The following is a 16,395-nucleotide window of genomic DNA, read 5'->3' as shown; positions in this document are numbered from 1 at the left end:
AACAAAAATATCAACAATTTCACATTTAAATCCTCTTTATTACACATCCACTAAAATCGGCTCAATTAAATTGGTAATTAATAACATAAGCAAATAACAATATCCAGTATCTTGGAATAATATAATAATCATACAAATGATGGCATCAGTACACTGTTGTATAAAATGTAGACAGCTTGCTGTAAAAATGGATGAATGCAAATAAGGCTAGACAATGTGCAAGAAGCAATTACATGTGTACACTTACAGAAGTTTACCTTGTAAGCATGTCCAAAACAAAATAAAGTTGTTTGAAACGGAAAAATGCCAGCTGACATACTGAACCAGCATTAAATATATTCTAGCTTAATGGCAGATCGTATCCCACTTAGGCTTCCCCTGACAAACATTCTCTCGGTTCAAATTTATCAGTTCGAAAGGCTCCTATGTTGTTTTTGATCTTCAAAAAACCACACGAGCCTTTCCAGCTGAAGAAGCCTTTTGCTGTTCATTATCTTGCTAACTTGTTTATATTATCTTTTACACACCATTTGTCAAGGATAATCCTTCATAAATAAGGATACATGTTACTAATTACAGTGAATTATTCCTCTCTGAAGACTTGCAGCCATTTGTCTTACTGTGGAGCACATCTTTGCAGAAAAACTAAAAAACAGTATCAAGAAAGCATCTGTGTGCACGACTCTCCATACATGCTTCTGTCCACACCCTAAAGATCGGAGTAAACGTTTTACTGTTAAATATTTTTCCTAATCTAGCATAATAGAAGGCAGACTTGACAAAAAGGGGGTCTCTTGTTATTCGGATAATCACAATTTTTTTTTCAAGAGGAAAATTCTGTAAGGGCACATGGCTATAACAAAACAGAAACGAGGCCCAAGTAGGCCTGACATTGCTCACCTGGCCGACATCTGCCAAATGCAAGAAGCTGATGAAAAAATCTAGGTCAGAAGGATGCTTTCAATTTAAATTTCTTCCAGTGCTGTGATTACACATATTAATGTTTCTAGGTTCTCCAGGTTTTATACTTTACTTCATCCATTTCTGATGGCACATCAACATCATTTGTCAAGCTCTGAAAGCCCTTCATGCCAAGATACTTTCTTGCCAATATGGACACATTCTATTTAGTGGCTTTTGAGAAGTCGTTTAAGTTTCTTGTACTTTTTAGTAATGATGGCCATATTTGACAGCAGGTTGGCATCATTTGTATGAACTTTAAAGGCCTTTATGCTTTCAGTCCAGTTGAAGTTTTTTTCTTCAAAGCTGGTAAAATTCTGATGAGCCGAATCTTGAGAAGTCTTTTAAATTTTATTTTATTGTTTTAGTAACCCTGGCCATATTTGATGGCAGACTCGTCATTTGTACAAATATGAAAGTTGACTATGCACTTTTTGTTTCTAGAAGACGTAAAAAGATTTTTCTATTTTTAGAAACGGTAGCAATATTTGATGGAAGATTTGGATAATTTGAGATATCTTACTGACAGAATGCTTTTTTTTACTTCAAATTTAATCCTTACCTGTTGAGTGTTTTCAGTTTTTCTATTTTTAGTAATGACATCCACAACAGATAGCAGATTTCAATAAATGTGAAAGAAACTCTTACTGGGATGCTCTTTGGTCAAAATCTGTTGAGTAGTTTTTCAAGATAACGAAGGACCACACCATAAACACACTTGGCCTTATGACCAGGTGAGCTAAAATAACTGGATAATGAATGAATAGTGTAACTCCAGCAACCATGATGATGATATTGACACATAATGCCTCTGACATATTTACATGTGTAGAATTAGCATCCACCTGCAAAAATGTTACCCATATCTACCATCACCTAATGTGTCACCAGACCACCATCTGTTAACTTTGTTAAGCAGATAGAATGACATCACCAATGATCTGCCGGCAAATTTTGTAATGTCATATATGGGTTTACACTTGTTCACATATGGTAATAATAATTCAATAATGATATAGACATTAATAATAATAACAATGGACAACAGTGAAAGACAGGATTATGAGGAAAACAAAGCATAATCTACAATGGAACACAAATTGGCCCTGTTCTAGCTTTTCAGTTTTGTTTCTCCCTGCATCTTAAACATGCGTCCACACCACAGACAAACCACTTTCTAAAACAAGTAAATTAAGTTAACCATGATGAAAATGGCTGATTCTTGTCAGCCATGTTAATACAGGTTTTTAAAAAATTAATAAAACAATCTCATTTACATCCTATTAATTCGTGCTTGAGTTGGAAACATGATTTAACTCTGTTGCCTGTCATCTGGAGATTAACTATCATATGGACTAACTTTGAACTCGATAAATTTTTCAAAAACAAACGTTTCCTTGTATGCATTTCAATAAAAATAATCTCTATCAGATGTATACATCCAGAATTGTATTAACTTCAAACACATTTTGAAGGACTACCAGGAAATCGTTTACAAAAAAGACAGCATCAGAACACAAGTTAAATCACATCCACTAATTTGTAAATTATATTATTTTCAAGTGCAAAACCAGTATTAATGTTTGTTATTTTAAATATTCATATATAATGAAATACTAGGAAACACTGGTACCTAGGAGACAGTGACTTTGGTGACATTTTTCATTCATTCCTCCTGCCAATTAAACCGTAAAAATATTTAATACAACCATTCGTGCATTCAATTAAATCCTGAACTCCCATATTTAGTGAAATTTTCTGCATGGTTTTTTTTCCATTGCTTTTGTAATCCAGTCTTCAACTGTGACAAGGACCCAGAGGCTCAACAGCTTGTGTGCTAGACTTTGAGACTGAAAGGGTACAAGTTAGAATCCTACCATTGGATAAGCCCAGGCTGGTTAAAAATAGTGTATCTGTGGGCAAGGCACTTCATTCCAAAAGCCTCGGCACTAAATAACCCACTTGTGTTGCTGTGCTGTGAAACACTAACGAAACAACAAAATCAACTGTGACATTTTAAATCTCAAAATCTGAGAAATCAGATATTTAACCAATGAATTTTGTTTCAATTACATTATAATTAAAAGGTGGGCTTTTTCAAATATTAGAAAATTTGGTAAATTTTCAACATTGACGTTTATCCATTTACAGCATCTGCATTCACAATATTGGAATTTACTTTTGTGACCATTTTCTTGTTACTTTGAACAGATGTTATCAACACTCAAAACTGATTTTTGCAGTTATTTTGTATGCTTTCCAGCGGAATGCCAGTAAGTGATGCAGTGCTATAAATCAATGCAAGACAAATCACATCCCATCTTGGCATGGTGTGTATCTGGTCCTTTACAATGCCTTTTTTTCCCCCTCCATTAACTATAATTTTTTTAAAATAATTTAAAAAAATTACCTAAAACTAAGGCCCATTTGATTATCCTGATTAACAAAGCACCTGCCTAGCGACCTGTCTAAAGATCTCCAAAATCTATAATGCACACGACTAGTGACAAGACATTAAACCCATACAAAATAAATAATACATGTTTATTCAGTTTTGTTTGCTGATGTTCAATATGGACTAGGTAAGGTAAATGAATTCGTTCTGACTTCGAGGATATGCATTAAGTTTATAAAAAACTGACAAGGAAGCGCCAGTTTTCAAAATGGGGTTAAACTTCATAAACTGTAACAGACAAGTTGATCAAATGAATCTGACAATTGTGCATGTTGTTTTCTAAAAATTTATTTATAAAACTTGTACTCTATGGTTACAACTTTTTATGAGTCAGTATGACATACATGTCCCAACATGTATGATGCAATTAAAGGGTCAACTTTTTAAGTGAAACTGGGGCCATAACTCTGTAAAACTGAGCCCTAAAATTAGTAAAAATCTCTTTGTCCATAGAAAGCTTTGTACCAAATCTGGTTTCAGTTCATGAAGTACTTCAAGATTTACTTCAAGGACACTGAAGATCAGATCTCAAAGTCAAACTGAATTATGTTTGTTGGAAAATGGTGAAAATCAAACTGGACCTAGGTCTTTTTTGTCTAAAGCTTGTATCTTTTAAAAATTACTGCACAGAAATGAAATGCAAAGTTCCAAGTTATACAGGGGCCATAACCCTGTAGAATTTTTGTTCAGAAAATGTTAAGTCAAACTTGATACAGATATTCTTCACATAAAGCCTTCTACCAAATTTGATTTTAATCCATTAAGCAAATGCCATAGTCTAAGTTAAAAAGAAGCCATAATTCCATGAAAAGTCTTATGAATGTAAAAACTAATACCAATTTAATTTTAATCCATTACATCTTGCATAAGTTACTGAGAAGAAATAAATGCCATAGTCAGAAGCCACAACTCCATAAAAAAACCTCCCACCCTAAAAAATGAGAATTGTTGGAAGTCTTCTGAATGTAAAACCTCAAAACAAATTTGATTTCAATCTATTAAATCCTGCAAAAGTTGATAAGCAGAAATGAATCAGAAGACCAAACAGCCAAGTCAAACAGGGCCTACAACTCTATACAATTCTGCTGGAAAACAGTGAAACTCAAACTTGATCTATCATATATGCTCGTTTATAAGAGGAGTCCAACTGCAAACTGCACAGACCCAGATCTGCCATCACAATGTTCCCAAATATATGGGTCCATGTAATTTTTAAGGAGTAATTAGTAGAAAAGGCAACATAAACCCTGATCTGCATGTGCATTATGCTACGACAGATCAAGAGCTATGTATTCAGAGTTTGGACTCGACTTACAAGTGAGCATATAAGGTAGATATGGTTGGTCTTATTAAATAGAGCCTCATAAGCAAAGTTATTTGCAATCCAATGAGTCCTTCAAGAGTTATTGACAAAAATATGACATTTGTGATCGGTGTGATGTAATGGGCAGGCAGGGCAACAAAGTACTGTGCCTCTTCCAATATGGCAATATGGCAGAGGCATTAAAATATTATTTGGTATTATCATAAATAAAGATCTTTGTCTTGAACAACCAAAAGCCAAATATTGTATTTAAATCTTCAGCACTTTTTGGAATGTTTATAAAGCATTAATGAGAACTACTTCAATCTATGAAATATAATTGACCTTTGGGTACTGCAAATGTGAATTCGCCATCTTCTGTGAAATACCAATTTTTTGTAGATTTAATGGTTGCTGCAATTTGAAGACCCAATGAACTTTGTTCCTTTTGAGAAAACAATTGGAACCATCTCCAATCCACAAATAAAAAGGTATTGAAAAAACGGTAAATCTGTCATAAAACCAGTAAAATTGATGTCTACAAGAATATGTGAATATACAATATTTCAAAACTTTGAAATATACTATTCCTGTAATTCCAACTGCGTGCAATATTTTTTACTTATTAACTTTGGTTGTGACAATTTTAAAGTTACAGCATTTAAAAGCCTTTCTGGCACATATATGACAGCTCCGATTTTTCAGTCTTCACCATCCTTCAGGCATTTATGTAACTGCTCCATTATTTAGAAAATTTAAATGCTTTCAGTTTGACATGATAAACTATAGAAGAATTTAATAGTTTGTTAACCTAAGCATATTTTGAATCATCTTCATGAAAACCAATGCATCAAATAATCATGCAAACAATACACACATATCAAAGAAAAAAAAGTTATCACCTAAACTATAAATGTTTGGTTCTCATACTCAGTCATGAATAGAAAGCATACTGGTGTCAGTTCCTTAGATTTTCTAACTTAGCGCATTAATCCAGATACAGGAGTAAAAATGTGTTTCTGGCATTCTTGATAATCATTGCTGACAATTTCAGATAGATTTTCTTTTTACTTTCATTGTAACTAACTTTCTTGAATATGCAAATTATAATTAAACATACAATTTTTGACATAAGAAAGGAATGCAGCAATCAAAAGGTTTGAATACTTGTATTTTCTAATTAAAGCAATTTGTTCCCAAATAGGATAAGAATCATTATAAGAAAATGTTGAATACTGCTTCACTTTTTCAAGTTTCAATACTACCATGAAAAGACTATGCTCTGCAAGTACAAGTTCTTAATTCTAAAATAAATTTCTGCAAGAAAACTAATATCACAGTAAAAAAAATAATATTGTTATTCTTAGATCTTCTCAACTTTTGTTCTTGTACTAAACTACTAGCATACTGAATTTCAAAAGCATGAAAGGCATGCTTGAAGAATCATGCAATTTTTCATTTTGTGGGTTTTCTTTGTGAATTTTACACAGGGTTACATGTTTTAAATAAAATGGTTTTGCTGAAGGCAAGAATTACAGTATACACTGTGCAAATACTTTGGTTATTTTTATTTGAATACATGTCTGGTTCACCTGACATTAACTAAAAAAAGCAACCTAAAGTCAAAAGAATGTAAGTAGCCTCTGACATTTAATAAGGAATGGCAAGGATTGTAAAATAAAATTTTATAACTATAAACTTCCAATTACAACAAGAAGACACAGATAAAGATAAGACTGTGATATAAATCGGTGCATATGAAGTCAACAGTATCTGAAGTAGGAGGCAAACGTGCAAGAAATATGCTTATTTTTTACTATGTACAATACAGCTGCAGAAAAATGGCTTTAATATTAATGAGTGTGTGTATGTATGTATGTATATATATATATATATATATATATATATATATATATATATATATATATATATATATCTTTCTGTGACAAAAAGAGCCTAGAACACTTAACACTGAAAAAAAACCCCCAAAAAACATGTACTGCAATACAGGGTACAAAATGTTAACAATTTTCCAAATGTATATTAAATGAAGCTCAGCCATTAATCTTATTCGCTGCTAGATCATGCAAGTGATTTATGGGATTTCAAGACTGGTTTTCCGTTTCAAGACACTTTGCTCATGATGCAAACTTTTGAAACAAGGAACAAGACGACCATTGTAAACACATCATCTGCTGGATTCATGTGTGGGCAGGTTATCCATTACAGGAGGTAGATAAGCACTAAGCATCAACAAAGAGTACAGATCATTAAATAAGCAACAATACAACACACCATGAGGTATTATTGAATTAGATCACCCACCTCTAGCATCCCATGATTAAATTACAGAACAAGTCAGTGGAACAAGTGAGCAATTTTTTTCTTCTGTTTTCAATTAATTTTCTCCTCATTCTGACTAAAAGAACATGTTTTTATGATGGAAACAAATCCAAATTTAAGACAATTTAATTTTTATTTTACTGCAAAAGGATATACTTAAAAATCAAAATAAATTCCTCTAATAAAATGCCCTGATAAATGGCCTGGCAAACAAGCAAAAACAGCACAATAAAAAAAGTATTTGAAAAAAAGTATGCATATTGCACACTGCTGCAAATGTTTCACTTGGTTTATGGTATTTTGCAGGAATAAAGTTAAAGCATAATTTAAAAAATCATCATCCTGGTTTTTTTTTTTTTCATTTTGATTTGACGCATTCAATTTTGTTATGTATCTAACCACACATGCCAATACAATCAAGGGGGGGCTTTTATATATTTCCCCCCCAACATTATCCTTAGATAATTTGTGGGGTGGACTTAACTGATCATTTATAATTCATGATTCAACATAATTACAAAACCTTAAATGTTTTCCAGACCATAAAGGAAGAGTTTGATAACATAAGTAAGATTCCTTTACAAAGGCATCTAAGTACAAACATTTTAACTTCATTCTGAGGTTAGAAAAAAATGAAAATTATCTTATGATAAATAACTCTACATACAAGCCAAATTTCACAGATCTTTAAAACCTCTACATATATTAAAGAAATCTACATTTTCCAGTCTGACTTCCATCTTTGTACTCAACACTGTATTGATCTCAGTACCTAGCACATTTAGATTAATTTCAAATCTTTGTTTCTGTACACAGCTGGAGAAATAAAAAAAAACATAAAAGTTTTGGAATTCAACACAGGAAACATGCGTTATGAGAGATACAGGTATTTAATGTACAGAATTTTTAATATAATAAGACCAGGGGGCCACCCTAATAAATTTTTCAAAAAGTAGGTGGTGGGCCTATTATCAGACAGTGATATATTTGTAAATGTATGCCAAAATGTTGTACAAAATGGGGGTAGGCTTCTAATGATGCATGGCCTTATCACTGGATAAATACAGTATTTTGTTTCAAAACTTCATTTTCACAACAAACAGTGGTATAGCCCTTGCCATATTTACAGTGACTGCATTGATCTGTGCTGGCTGAAATCAAAGTCCACATTTTCTGTTTTCCATACATCCACTACACCAAATGTTAACTGTATAATTCTAATGTTTGCAGTACAGTATAACTGATTCTACTTAATTGTAAGTCGAGGAAATTATTCACATTATTAAATGATGACAAGTTGTAAGTAGTCACGACAAATTCTGAATTATCAACTACTTCAAATTTGTTGTTGTTGTTGTTATTGTGGGGTTTAACGCCATTTTTCAGCACACGATAGGCTATACATGGCGGCCAGTATTAATGGTGGAGGAAGAACCCGGAAAAACCCCGGAAAGAACCACCGACGAGAAGCTACTGGCAAGCTTTCTCACGACTTCAAAATTGTGACTGTAGGATCTTGCACTGACATTTCCATGACTCAGTGCAAATAATGAACACATTCTATCAATCCAAGCAAAAACTTGTACAGCTCTAACTCATAATGTGATAGTCAGGGTCCATAATTGCCAACCGTGCTATATATCAAACTGTGCTGTGCTGTGAACTGTGTTATGTATACAACCATAATATACTGAGAGTAGCACAATGTATCAAACCGCTGTATATCAGGTTCTAAAACAATCTGTTAAATAATTGTTTTAAAAAGGAAACGAAGATATACATGTAACACTAAACTTCATCGTCTTCTTTCAACCCATACTGTTATATTGTTATACATTCAGAGATGCTGCCAGGAGTTTTCTTAAGAAAGGGAGGTCCCCCACACCTACCTCTGGTTGGGGGGGGGGTAATCAGGGGGAATAATACCAAATGGGAGCTGATGAGTGACAACATCATTATAAGGAATATGCATACCCAATTTAAGATGAGCATTTAATGACTTTATATCACTGCTTTAACAAATATAGAAAGTATCTGCAGACCAAATTTAGTGTGCTGTGCTGGTTAATATTCTTGTCTGCTTCCTATCACTCGTCAAAGCCTGTAAAAACAGGAAATGGTCTATATGACCCCCTTGCATATGAATATTCATCAGTTTATTCACTGTTTCTGATGTTAGGAGCAGTGTCAATTCTGTTTAGTGAACTAAATCCCCTCTCACAATTTGCTGTTGGTAATGGAAGAACCACTGCAATTTTGGTCAATTTAAACAAATCAAGAAGCTGTTCTTCAGGATAATCAAACATATTTTTCCAAAACTCGATCATATTGTTCTTAGGATATTTCTTTTGTAGGATCTGTTGCAAGGCTGTATGCCAAGGTTTCAGCCTTTGACAAAGGTAGGTTAAACCGTGCAACCATTTTTGTTAGTGAATAGATCATCTTTCTTATACTCTTGACAAAAAACACACAACATCCCTCCTTTCTGGTTCTTTCCTGAACTAGTTGTAGGTAATCAACCATATGTTTTGGAATTTCGTTTCTTTTCTTCTCTTTGTCTTGGCCTCTGGTTCCCCATGCATGGATGAGGTACTGACTATTTCCATGTCATTGGTTTTTTGCAGTACAGACTAGTTCTGTGTCATTGGTTTGTGCAAAGTCTTCATGTCAGAACAGGACAGCTTTAATCTTGTTCTGTACTATCAACCGAAGCAGATGATTATACCATAAAGGAATTGGTTTTAATCATCTTACCATTAAGAAATTGGTTATCTTCTGTTTCGACATTCATAAAATTTGCTGCTTGTTAAGCTCTATACAATTCTGCTATGGCTGATCAATGGATCAGTTTTGTTATACCCTTCTAGAAGATAATTTCATTGGAACCCCTTGATAGTTTCTGTGAAAACCACAGCAGATCTCAACCATACAGCTGTTTGTATTCAAACACTAAATCTACCTTAGTAAAGCTTTATTGCGATCACTGGCAAACTGGATGACTAAGACATAATTTTTGAAACTGTTAATTTAAATATCGTTTTAATTTTTTTGTTTTTTAAAACACACTGGGTACAACAAACTGAGGGAACCACAAATAATTTGCATGATATTTCACCAACTGGTTTTGGGAAGTTGCATGACTAATAATTTTTTTAACGAGAATCCCATGGTCTGGCAGCATCTTTGTACATTGATATGATTTGGTAAAGAAGTCCATTGTGGTGCCATGTTATAATCTGTAATCACAGTATAATGAGGCATGTTATAATGAGGGAGAGATGTATTTCCAACTCAACATGATTACTGAATAATGAATCTAATGATTTTAAGTGTCATGGTCTCCTAGGAAATCACAGACTTCTTCAATTTTTTTCATGAAATAGTTGTTACAGCCTTATTAGGTTTTCATCTGCAAGATTCCAAATCAGCAAGATTTATCTTGATCACAAAATGGCATTAGGAATTCTGTATTATTCAGTTTGTTGGAAAGCTGTATTATGAACAAGCATTTACAATAAATTGAGCAAGATACTGGTGAATCTCAATTCCCAAACAGGGTCCAAGAAAAGTGAAGCATTTAGGGCCCTGCTGTTACACTGACTATTTTCTTCTGTCTCTTTTGAACCAGACATGAGATGAACTGATTGGTGATTCCATATCTACAGATCAAGCAACAAAACAATTTTCAACAATTATATGCTTAAAGTTCACACTGTCAACTTTTCTTAATCATCAGATATTTGACTAGCTTACAAAGCTGCATGTAAAAGCCTAATGACTTTAATAAAAGACCAAATAGTTTTCAACTATGTGTTCTTTGAATCTGCAAAGTCTAATAAATAACATTAGCACAGACCTAAAGTACCAAACTGGTACACATACACATGAAATATGATGTAACAAAAGTACTTTAGTACATCCTTTTGACTGGACTACAAACTATTTTCGGTATACAAAAGTGCATTTCTGCATCTTGTAAGCAAATAGGACATCATCATCAGCACAGTCTACATAAGGCTTTGCTTTGATCATGGTATAGATTATGACTGTTGCAGATGACACTTTTTCCCTCCAATTACTGGAAAATATATACATATCCAATTCAAAGTAAAGCTTTTAACTTATCTTAATTTGACATTTTCTTTGGCAAACTTTTTATCTTTCCAACAAAAATGTCATATAACACTCTAATCCATCTATGCAAGGTGAACTTCATATTTCATTCTCTCCGTGGAAGAAGAAACCACACTGCTCTATTAAAGTTTGCAGAATTTCCTCTGGTATTCGAGAGTACATTGCCATTTTCTCAAAAGTATCAAAGTTCATTCGTATCAGTGTAGGCCACCAGCATCGAGCCAGATTTTTGCTGTCCATGCTGTTTTCCTGGGAATGCTTGCCAACTCTGAAAAATAAGTTCAACCATTTAAGAAATGAGTATTGTGAATGTAAAATTATATGGCTGCCTTAGGTGTAACTCACTTCTATGTAGGCACTAGCAATGACTGCAGATTACTGACCTATGTCTCAATGACCTGGACCTTCGGTTAAGGAATGCAATCTTGAACTAAATTTGCTATGCAGAAACCATTGTTCTGTTAGGCTTAAAGAATCTGACATTTACACATCAGAATCTAAAGCTTTCTTTATTACCCTAAGTATCAGATCCACAAAGTTTGGTCAAGGAACTTAATTTTGAACAAAAGGTTTTCTGCAAAAGAGATTTTTCTTGGAGCCACAACTGATTGTGACTTTTGACCTACTGACCCCAAAATCAACAGACTGCTTTTGTACTCAATGTGTGACATCCACAAACTTTGGTGAAGGAACATTGTCAAGAATTCAAATTGTGTGCAAAAACATATTTCTTTCAGTCAGAGTAACTTTATCCTTTCACCTTTTGACTGCAAAATCAATATGGCTTCTTCCTTGCCCCAGTTGCAAGCCATCCAAAAAGTCTGGTTCAGATCTGTGATGTGGAACTAATGTTAGCTTTGACTTTTTTAACCCCCAAATCAATAAACTTTTTACATACCCAAAATGCTTGCCCATCACAAAGTTTTGGCTTGTGATGTAAAACAAACATTTATTGTTCAGAAACCAATTGTCTTCTTTCAATGACAGTGACATTAACTTCTGACCTTTTGGCAAAGAAACTGACAAGCTTCTTCCTCATCCAAGAAGCAAGCCATACACAAAGTTTGGTTGAAATATTATCATTGTACACATACCATTTAAAGACCAGAATAGTTTATAGGATGGCCTGTTGCCTGTCATTCAATGTCCATCTATTAGCACAAGTTTGTTATCACAACTCCTCCTAAACTACCTGAAGGATTGCTGTAGATGGTCATATCAGCACCGTGTTTTCACTAACAGATTTTTAAAGATCTCTAGTTAATCCTAAATGGAAATGGTGCTCATCAGGCATCCATTTTTATTTAGTACTAACAAGACATCATGTGTGTGTGATTTGGATTTTAAACATAGCTTACAAAATTTCAGTCATATCGACATGATATCTTCAGTGTGGTAGTTTAATGTCACGTCTAGCACTGGGGCATCTTGCCACAGACATGTGGCATCATGTCCCACCTAGTCACATTATCCTGACACTAGGTTGACCAAGTCCTAACACTAACCTCTTGATGCTGAGTGCCAAGCAAGGTAACTGCTAGTACCATTTTTTTTAGAAGTCTTTGGTATGACTTGGCTAGGGTTCTAAACAACGACTTCCTATATCCGAGGCTGATGCTCTAACCACTTAGGCCACCAGAGTGATTCTAACTAGACATCATAAGAAGTCTTCTGGTAAAAAACTGGTGCTGATATGACTTTCTGTTCAGAAGCAGCAATAAAAAGATTTTTAAGATGGCTGTTGAAGTGACCATAATGGACATGAAGGTGGACACCATTTTCATTTAAGGCCAAGAAGACATTATAAGACATATTTTCATGAAATTCCCATGCTGTTATGTTCATCCAACCAGAAAGAGTAGTGATAATAAAAATGTCAAGATGGCCAATGTGGTGGCCCTATTAAATGTCCAAGTGGAACCATTTTCATTTGGTACCAACTAGATAAGAAGAAAAAAATCATCTGGTTAAAACCAAATGTCAATATTACTTTTCATTCAATAAGAGCATGATTTTCAAGACTGCTGCTTTAGTGGCCATATTGGACATCAGATCAACACTATTTTTATTTAGGATCAACTAGACATCATAAGAGGACTTTTTGTAAAAAGAAAAACCATGTTAATAAGATGACCATACATTCAAAAGAGTAGAGAACAGATTTTTAAATTACAGCTGTGGAGGCGATACTGGATGTGTGAGCATCACTGTTTTCATTAGGACTATACAGACCTTGGGATGAACATGTGTGTAAAATTTCATGGCAATCCTGGCAATCTTCCAAAGAATAGCAACAACAAACTTATGCTAATAGACAGACTGATGACCGACATCTATGTCCTGTAGAAATAATAAAAATCAGCAAAAATGTTTAATTCCGTCACCAAATTATTGCACTAGTAAAACCATTTAACTTTTATTAAAGCAGATGAGATACTGCAGTATTAACAAGTTTCTGTATCATTAAATACAGACTTCTTTGCCAAATCACCCTAAAATAGCAAATTTAAACCCATTAAATTTTACCAATTGGTGCTGAAAACTAAACATTAATCCTTGCAAAATGTATGACACCATCGACTGTAGACTTACTTATTCAAATGGGTAATGAGATATTTTAGGACTTCAAAATTGAGGGGATGCATCTTTCGGAACACACCTCTCAAAGCCAGGAGACGACTGCTTTTGTCACTTACACCTGAAATAGAAAATATTTCAGATGCTGATTATCTAAGAAATGTTGCATGGGCTTATTCATGGAGAATAATTTCAACTATGTAAGTTTGAACAAAGAGCAAGTGGGAATCTTCTATAGATATGTGAAAAAATAAACAGAAGTCCTTACAGACTTGTACCAGATAGCCATATGCCTGGCCAAGGAATCTGGGGCAGTAGGTGTAGGAATGCCAATTCCAATGCTGTAGATTACGTATTTCAGAAAAAACAATTATTTCAAGATTTCTATTAAAAAATTGCATTTTATTCAATATCTGAAAGGTCGTCATTTATCTAATACTGAAAAGCCTTCATGCCAAGATGTTTACAAAGTTGGTCCATTTCCACCCCAAGCACACTGCATACCTTTTAATATTTATTTGTTAGCAGCATCACTTTCAATGGCCCAATATGCAACTTCAATAATAATGATAATAAATGTGTGTGTGTGTGATTAGGATTTTTAACGTAGCTTTAACAATTTTTCAGTCATATCACTACAATAATAGAAGTAATAATTATAAAAGCACTTTCTACCATTTACATCTATTATATGATATGATGTACTGTATACACTCACCTATTAGAGGAGTGCAATTACAAACTGCATAGACCATGATCTGCCATTGCATAATGTGCCTGCAGATCTGGGACTGTGCAGTTTTTGTTTGGAGGAATCAGTAGAACAAACACAGACCCTGATCTAAAGGTGCATTATGCTATGGTAGATCAGGATCTTTGTTGTTTGCAATTTGACTAGACTTAAGTGTATATATGGTATACAATTAGGGAGTTTAAATGCCTCCAAAGAGTGAAAAACCAAATTATCAACATCATTTTCATTTCCTTAATATGCTAAATCTCAAGAAAATGTTTTTATTCAATATTGGTTCAGTACAATATCCATAATTACTGCCACTACTCCCATTACAAAGTGCAGCCTGTTCATTAGAGTACTACCTACCTTTTATAGTAAATTAGACTGTTGACTGGTGCACTACCATGCTAACTGTAGTGCATGATCTTGTTCAATAGAGTGTGCTGCCTTATCCGCTGCTAGGACACAAGAGTGCAAGATATCATTTAGCACAACTGAAGATCAATGACTGGTTTAAAACTTACTGCCATCACAGTAATTTTTCAAATTTTGCCAAAAATGTTGAACTTTTTAATCTGCAGAGGGGCATATAACTATTACAAATATAAATCAAGTTTTAACTAGAAATGTTTCCTTACAGCAAAAGGCTCTGTAACCACTTACTATCCTGCAGCCAACAATGCAGGATACATGAACCGAAATACTGCACTTAATGTTTGCTGGACGTATCATGTATGTACAGACAAGGGTAATACTATATTTCTTCCATATTCATGTTGGGGCACAAAAGTTTGATACCAAGCCTTATTGACGAAAACAATACCACCACCACTGCTGTTGCCAGCAGAAAAGTTTACCCTTGCTATCTGCAAACACATGTTAGGTGCAACTAATATGTCTCACAAAATAAGCTTTGTCTGAGATAAGGACAAGCTGCTTTTTCTGCTCATATATACTATTTCTCCCATGATAAGACCAGAGGGCCAGCCCAAAATTTCATTGTTGGAAAGTAGGGAGTTGGCTTATTATCAGAAAAAGATGTCTTTGGTAAATATTTGCAAAATTTCATAAAAATGGGGTGGGAGTGGTGGCATCATCAAACATGGGCTTATCATCGAATAAATACGCTAATGGCCTCAAAATGAAACTTGCATTGACCCAGGTTAATGCATTGGCTGATGAGGGTTCATGTCTGTTTTACTACTGATCCTTATCTGTCAGGGCACATTAAAACAGATGATCTGGGTCTATGCAATCTGCAAGCTTGGTGTAAAGCAATGTAAATACAGTGAGATGACCATTTTACGAAATGAAAGCAGAACTAAAGCATAAGCTGAAATATCATCATCATGAAAAAGAAATTTGTTGCAATAATGTACTAATCATTTGTAGAAGCTCCTTAAGAGATGATGGTGGCATCTTAGTTTGGCATCTTGGACACTCCACAACAAAATTATTTTGAGCGAAAAACAAGGATAGTTTTCATTGTAAAATTACCCCAATGCTAGTACAGAAAAATTGTTGGGTTCAACCCTCATCCTATAGAAACTTATTGATAATTAATGGATTTTAAATTTAAGCATTGGTTAAATGTTTGTGTTCAGTTCTGTGGCTATGTGGTCTGGAGGCAATGCTTTTCCATTAATAAAGGAGAAATTACAGACTCCTATTACAATGGATAAACAATAATTCCCAAGAATACCATGTCCACCCTGCTCTGCCAAAAGTGTGGCTCTATCTGAAAAATGGTACTAACTGCTAACAAGCGATGTTATGACAGGATAGAGAAAAGCAGACCGTTGTGACCTACCGATATTCTACTTTTTGCTAGATAAACAGTACAGGTACCCATGATGCGCTTGTCTATTTTCATAACTGTTAATACAA

At 34.1% G+C, this 16,395-nt stretch overlaps 1 protein-coding gene across 2 annotated transcripts in view; it reads right to left on the bottom strand.

The window, feature by feature from the left end:
• Positions 1-17: 17 nt before the first annotated feature.
• The window catches only part of LOC149785280 (rho GTPase-activating protein 5-like), a 188,509-nt gene continuing 172,131 nt past the window's right edge, over positions 18-16,395 (bottom strand). For both annotated transcript variants that reach the window (XM_089979150.1, XM_089979151.1), the window contains 2 exons: positions 13,788-13,893; positions 18-11,463 (listed from right to left, as the gene is read on the bottom strand). In XM_089979150.1, coding sequence (XP_089835276.1) covers positions 11,274-11,463; positions 13,788-13,893 — 296 coding nt within the window. In that variant the 3' untranslated portion in view covers positions 18-11,273. The remainder of the gene's footprint in view (positions 11,464-13,787; positions 13,894-16,395) is intronic.

This window comes from Sinohyriopsis cumingii, chromosome 13 (assembly GCF_028554795.1).
Source record: "Sinohyriopsis cumingii isolate HCF-2022 chromosome 13, ASM2855479v2, whole genome shotgun sequence".
NCBI classification, from domain to species: Eukaryota; Metazoa; Mollusca; class Bivalvia; order Unionida; family Unionidae; genus Sinohyriopsis; species Sinohyriopsis cumingii.
This window is presented reverse-complemented; position numbering and strand designations above follow the sequence as displayed.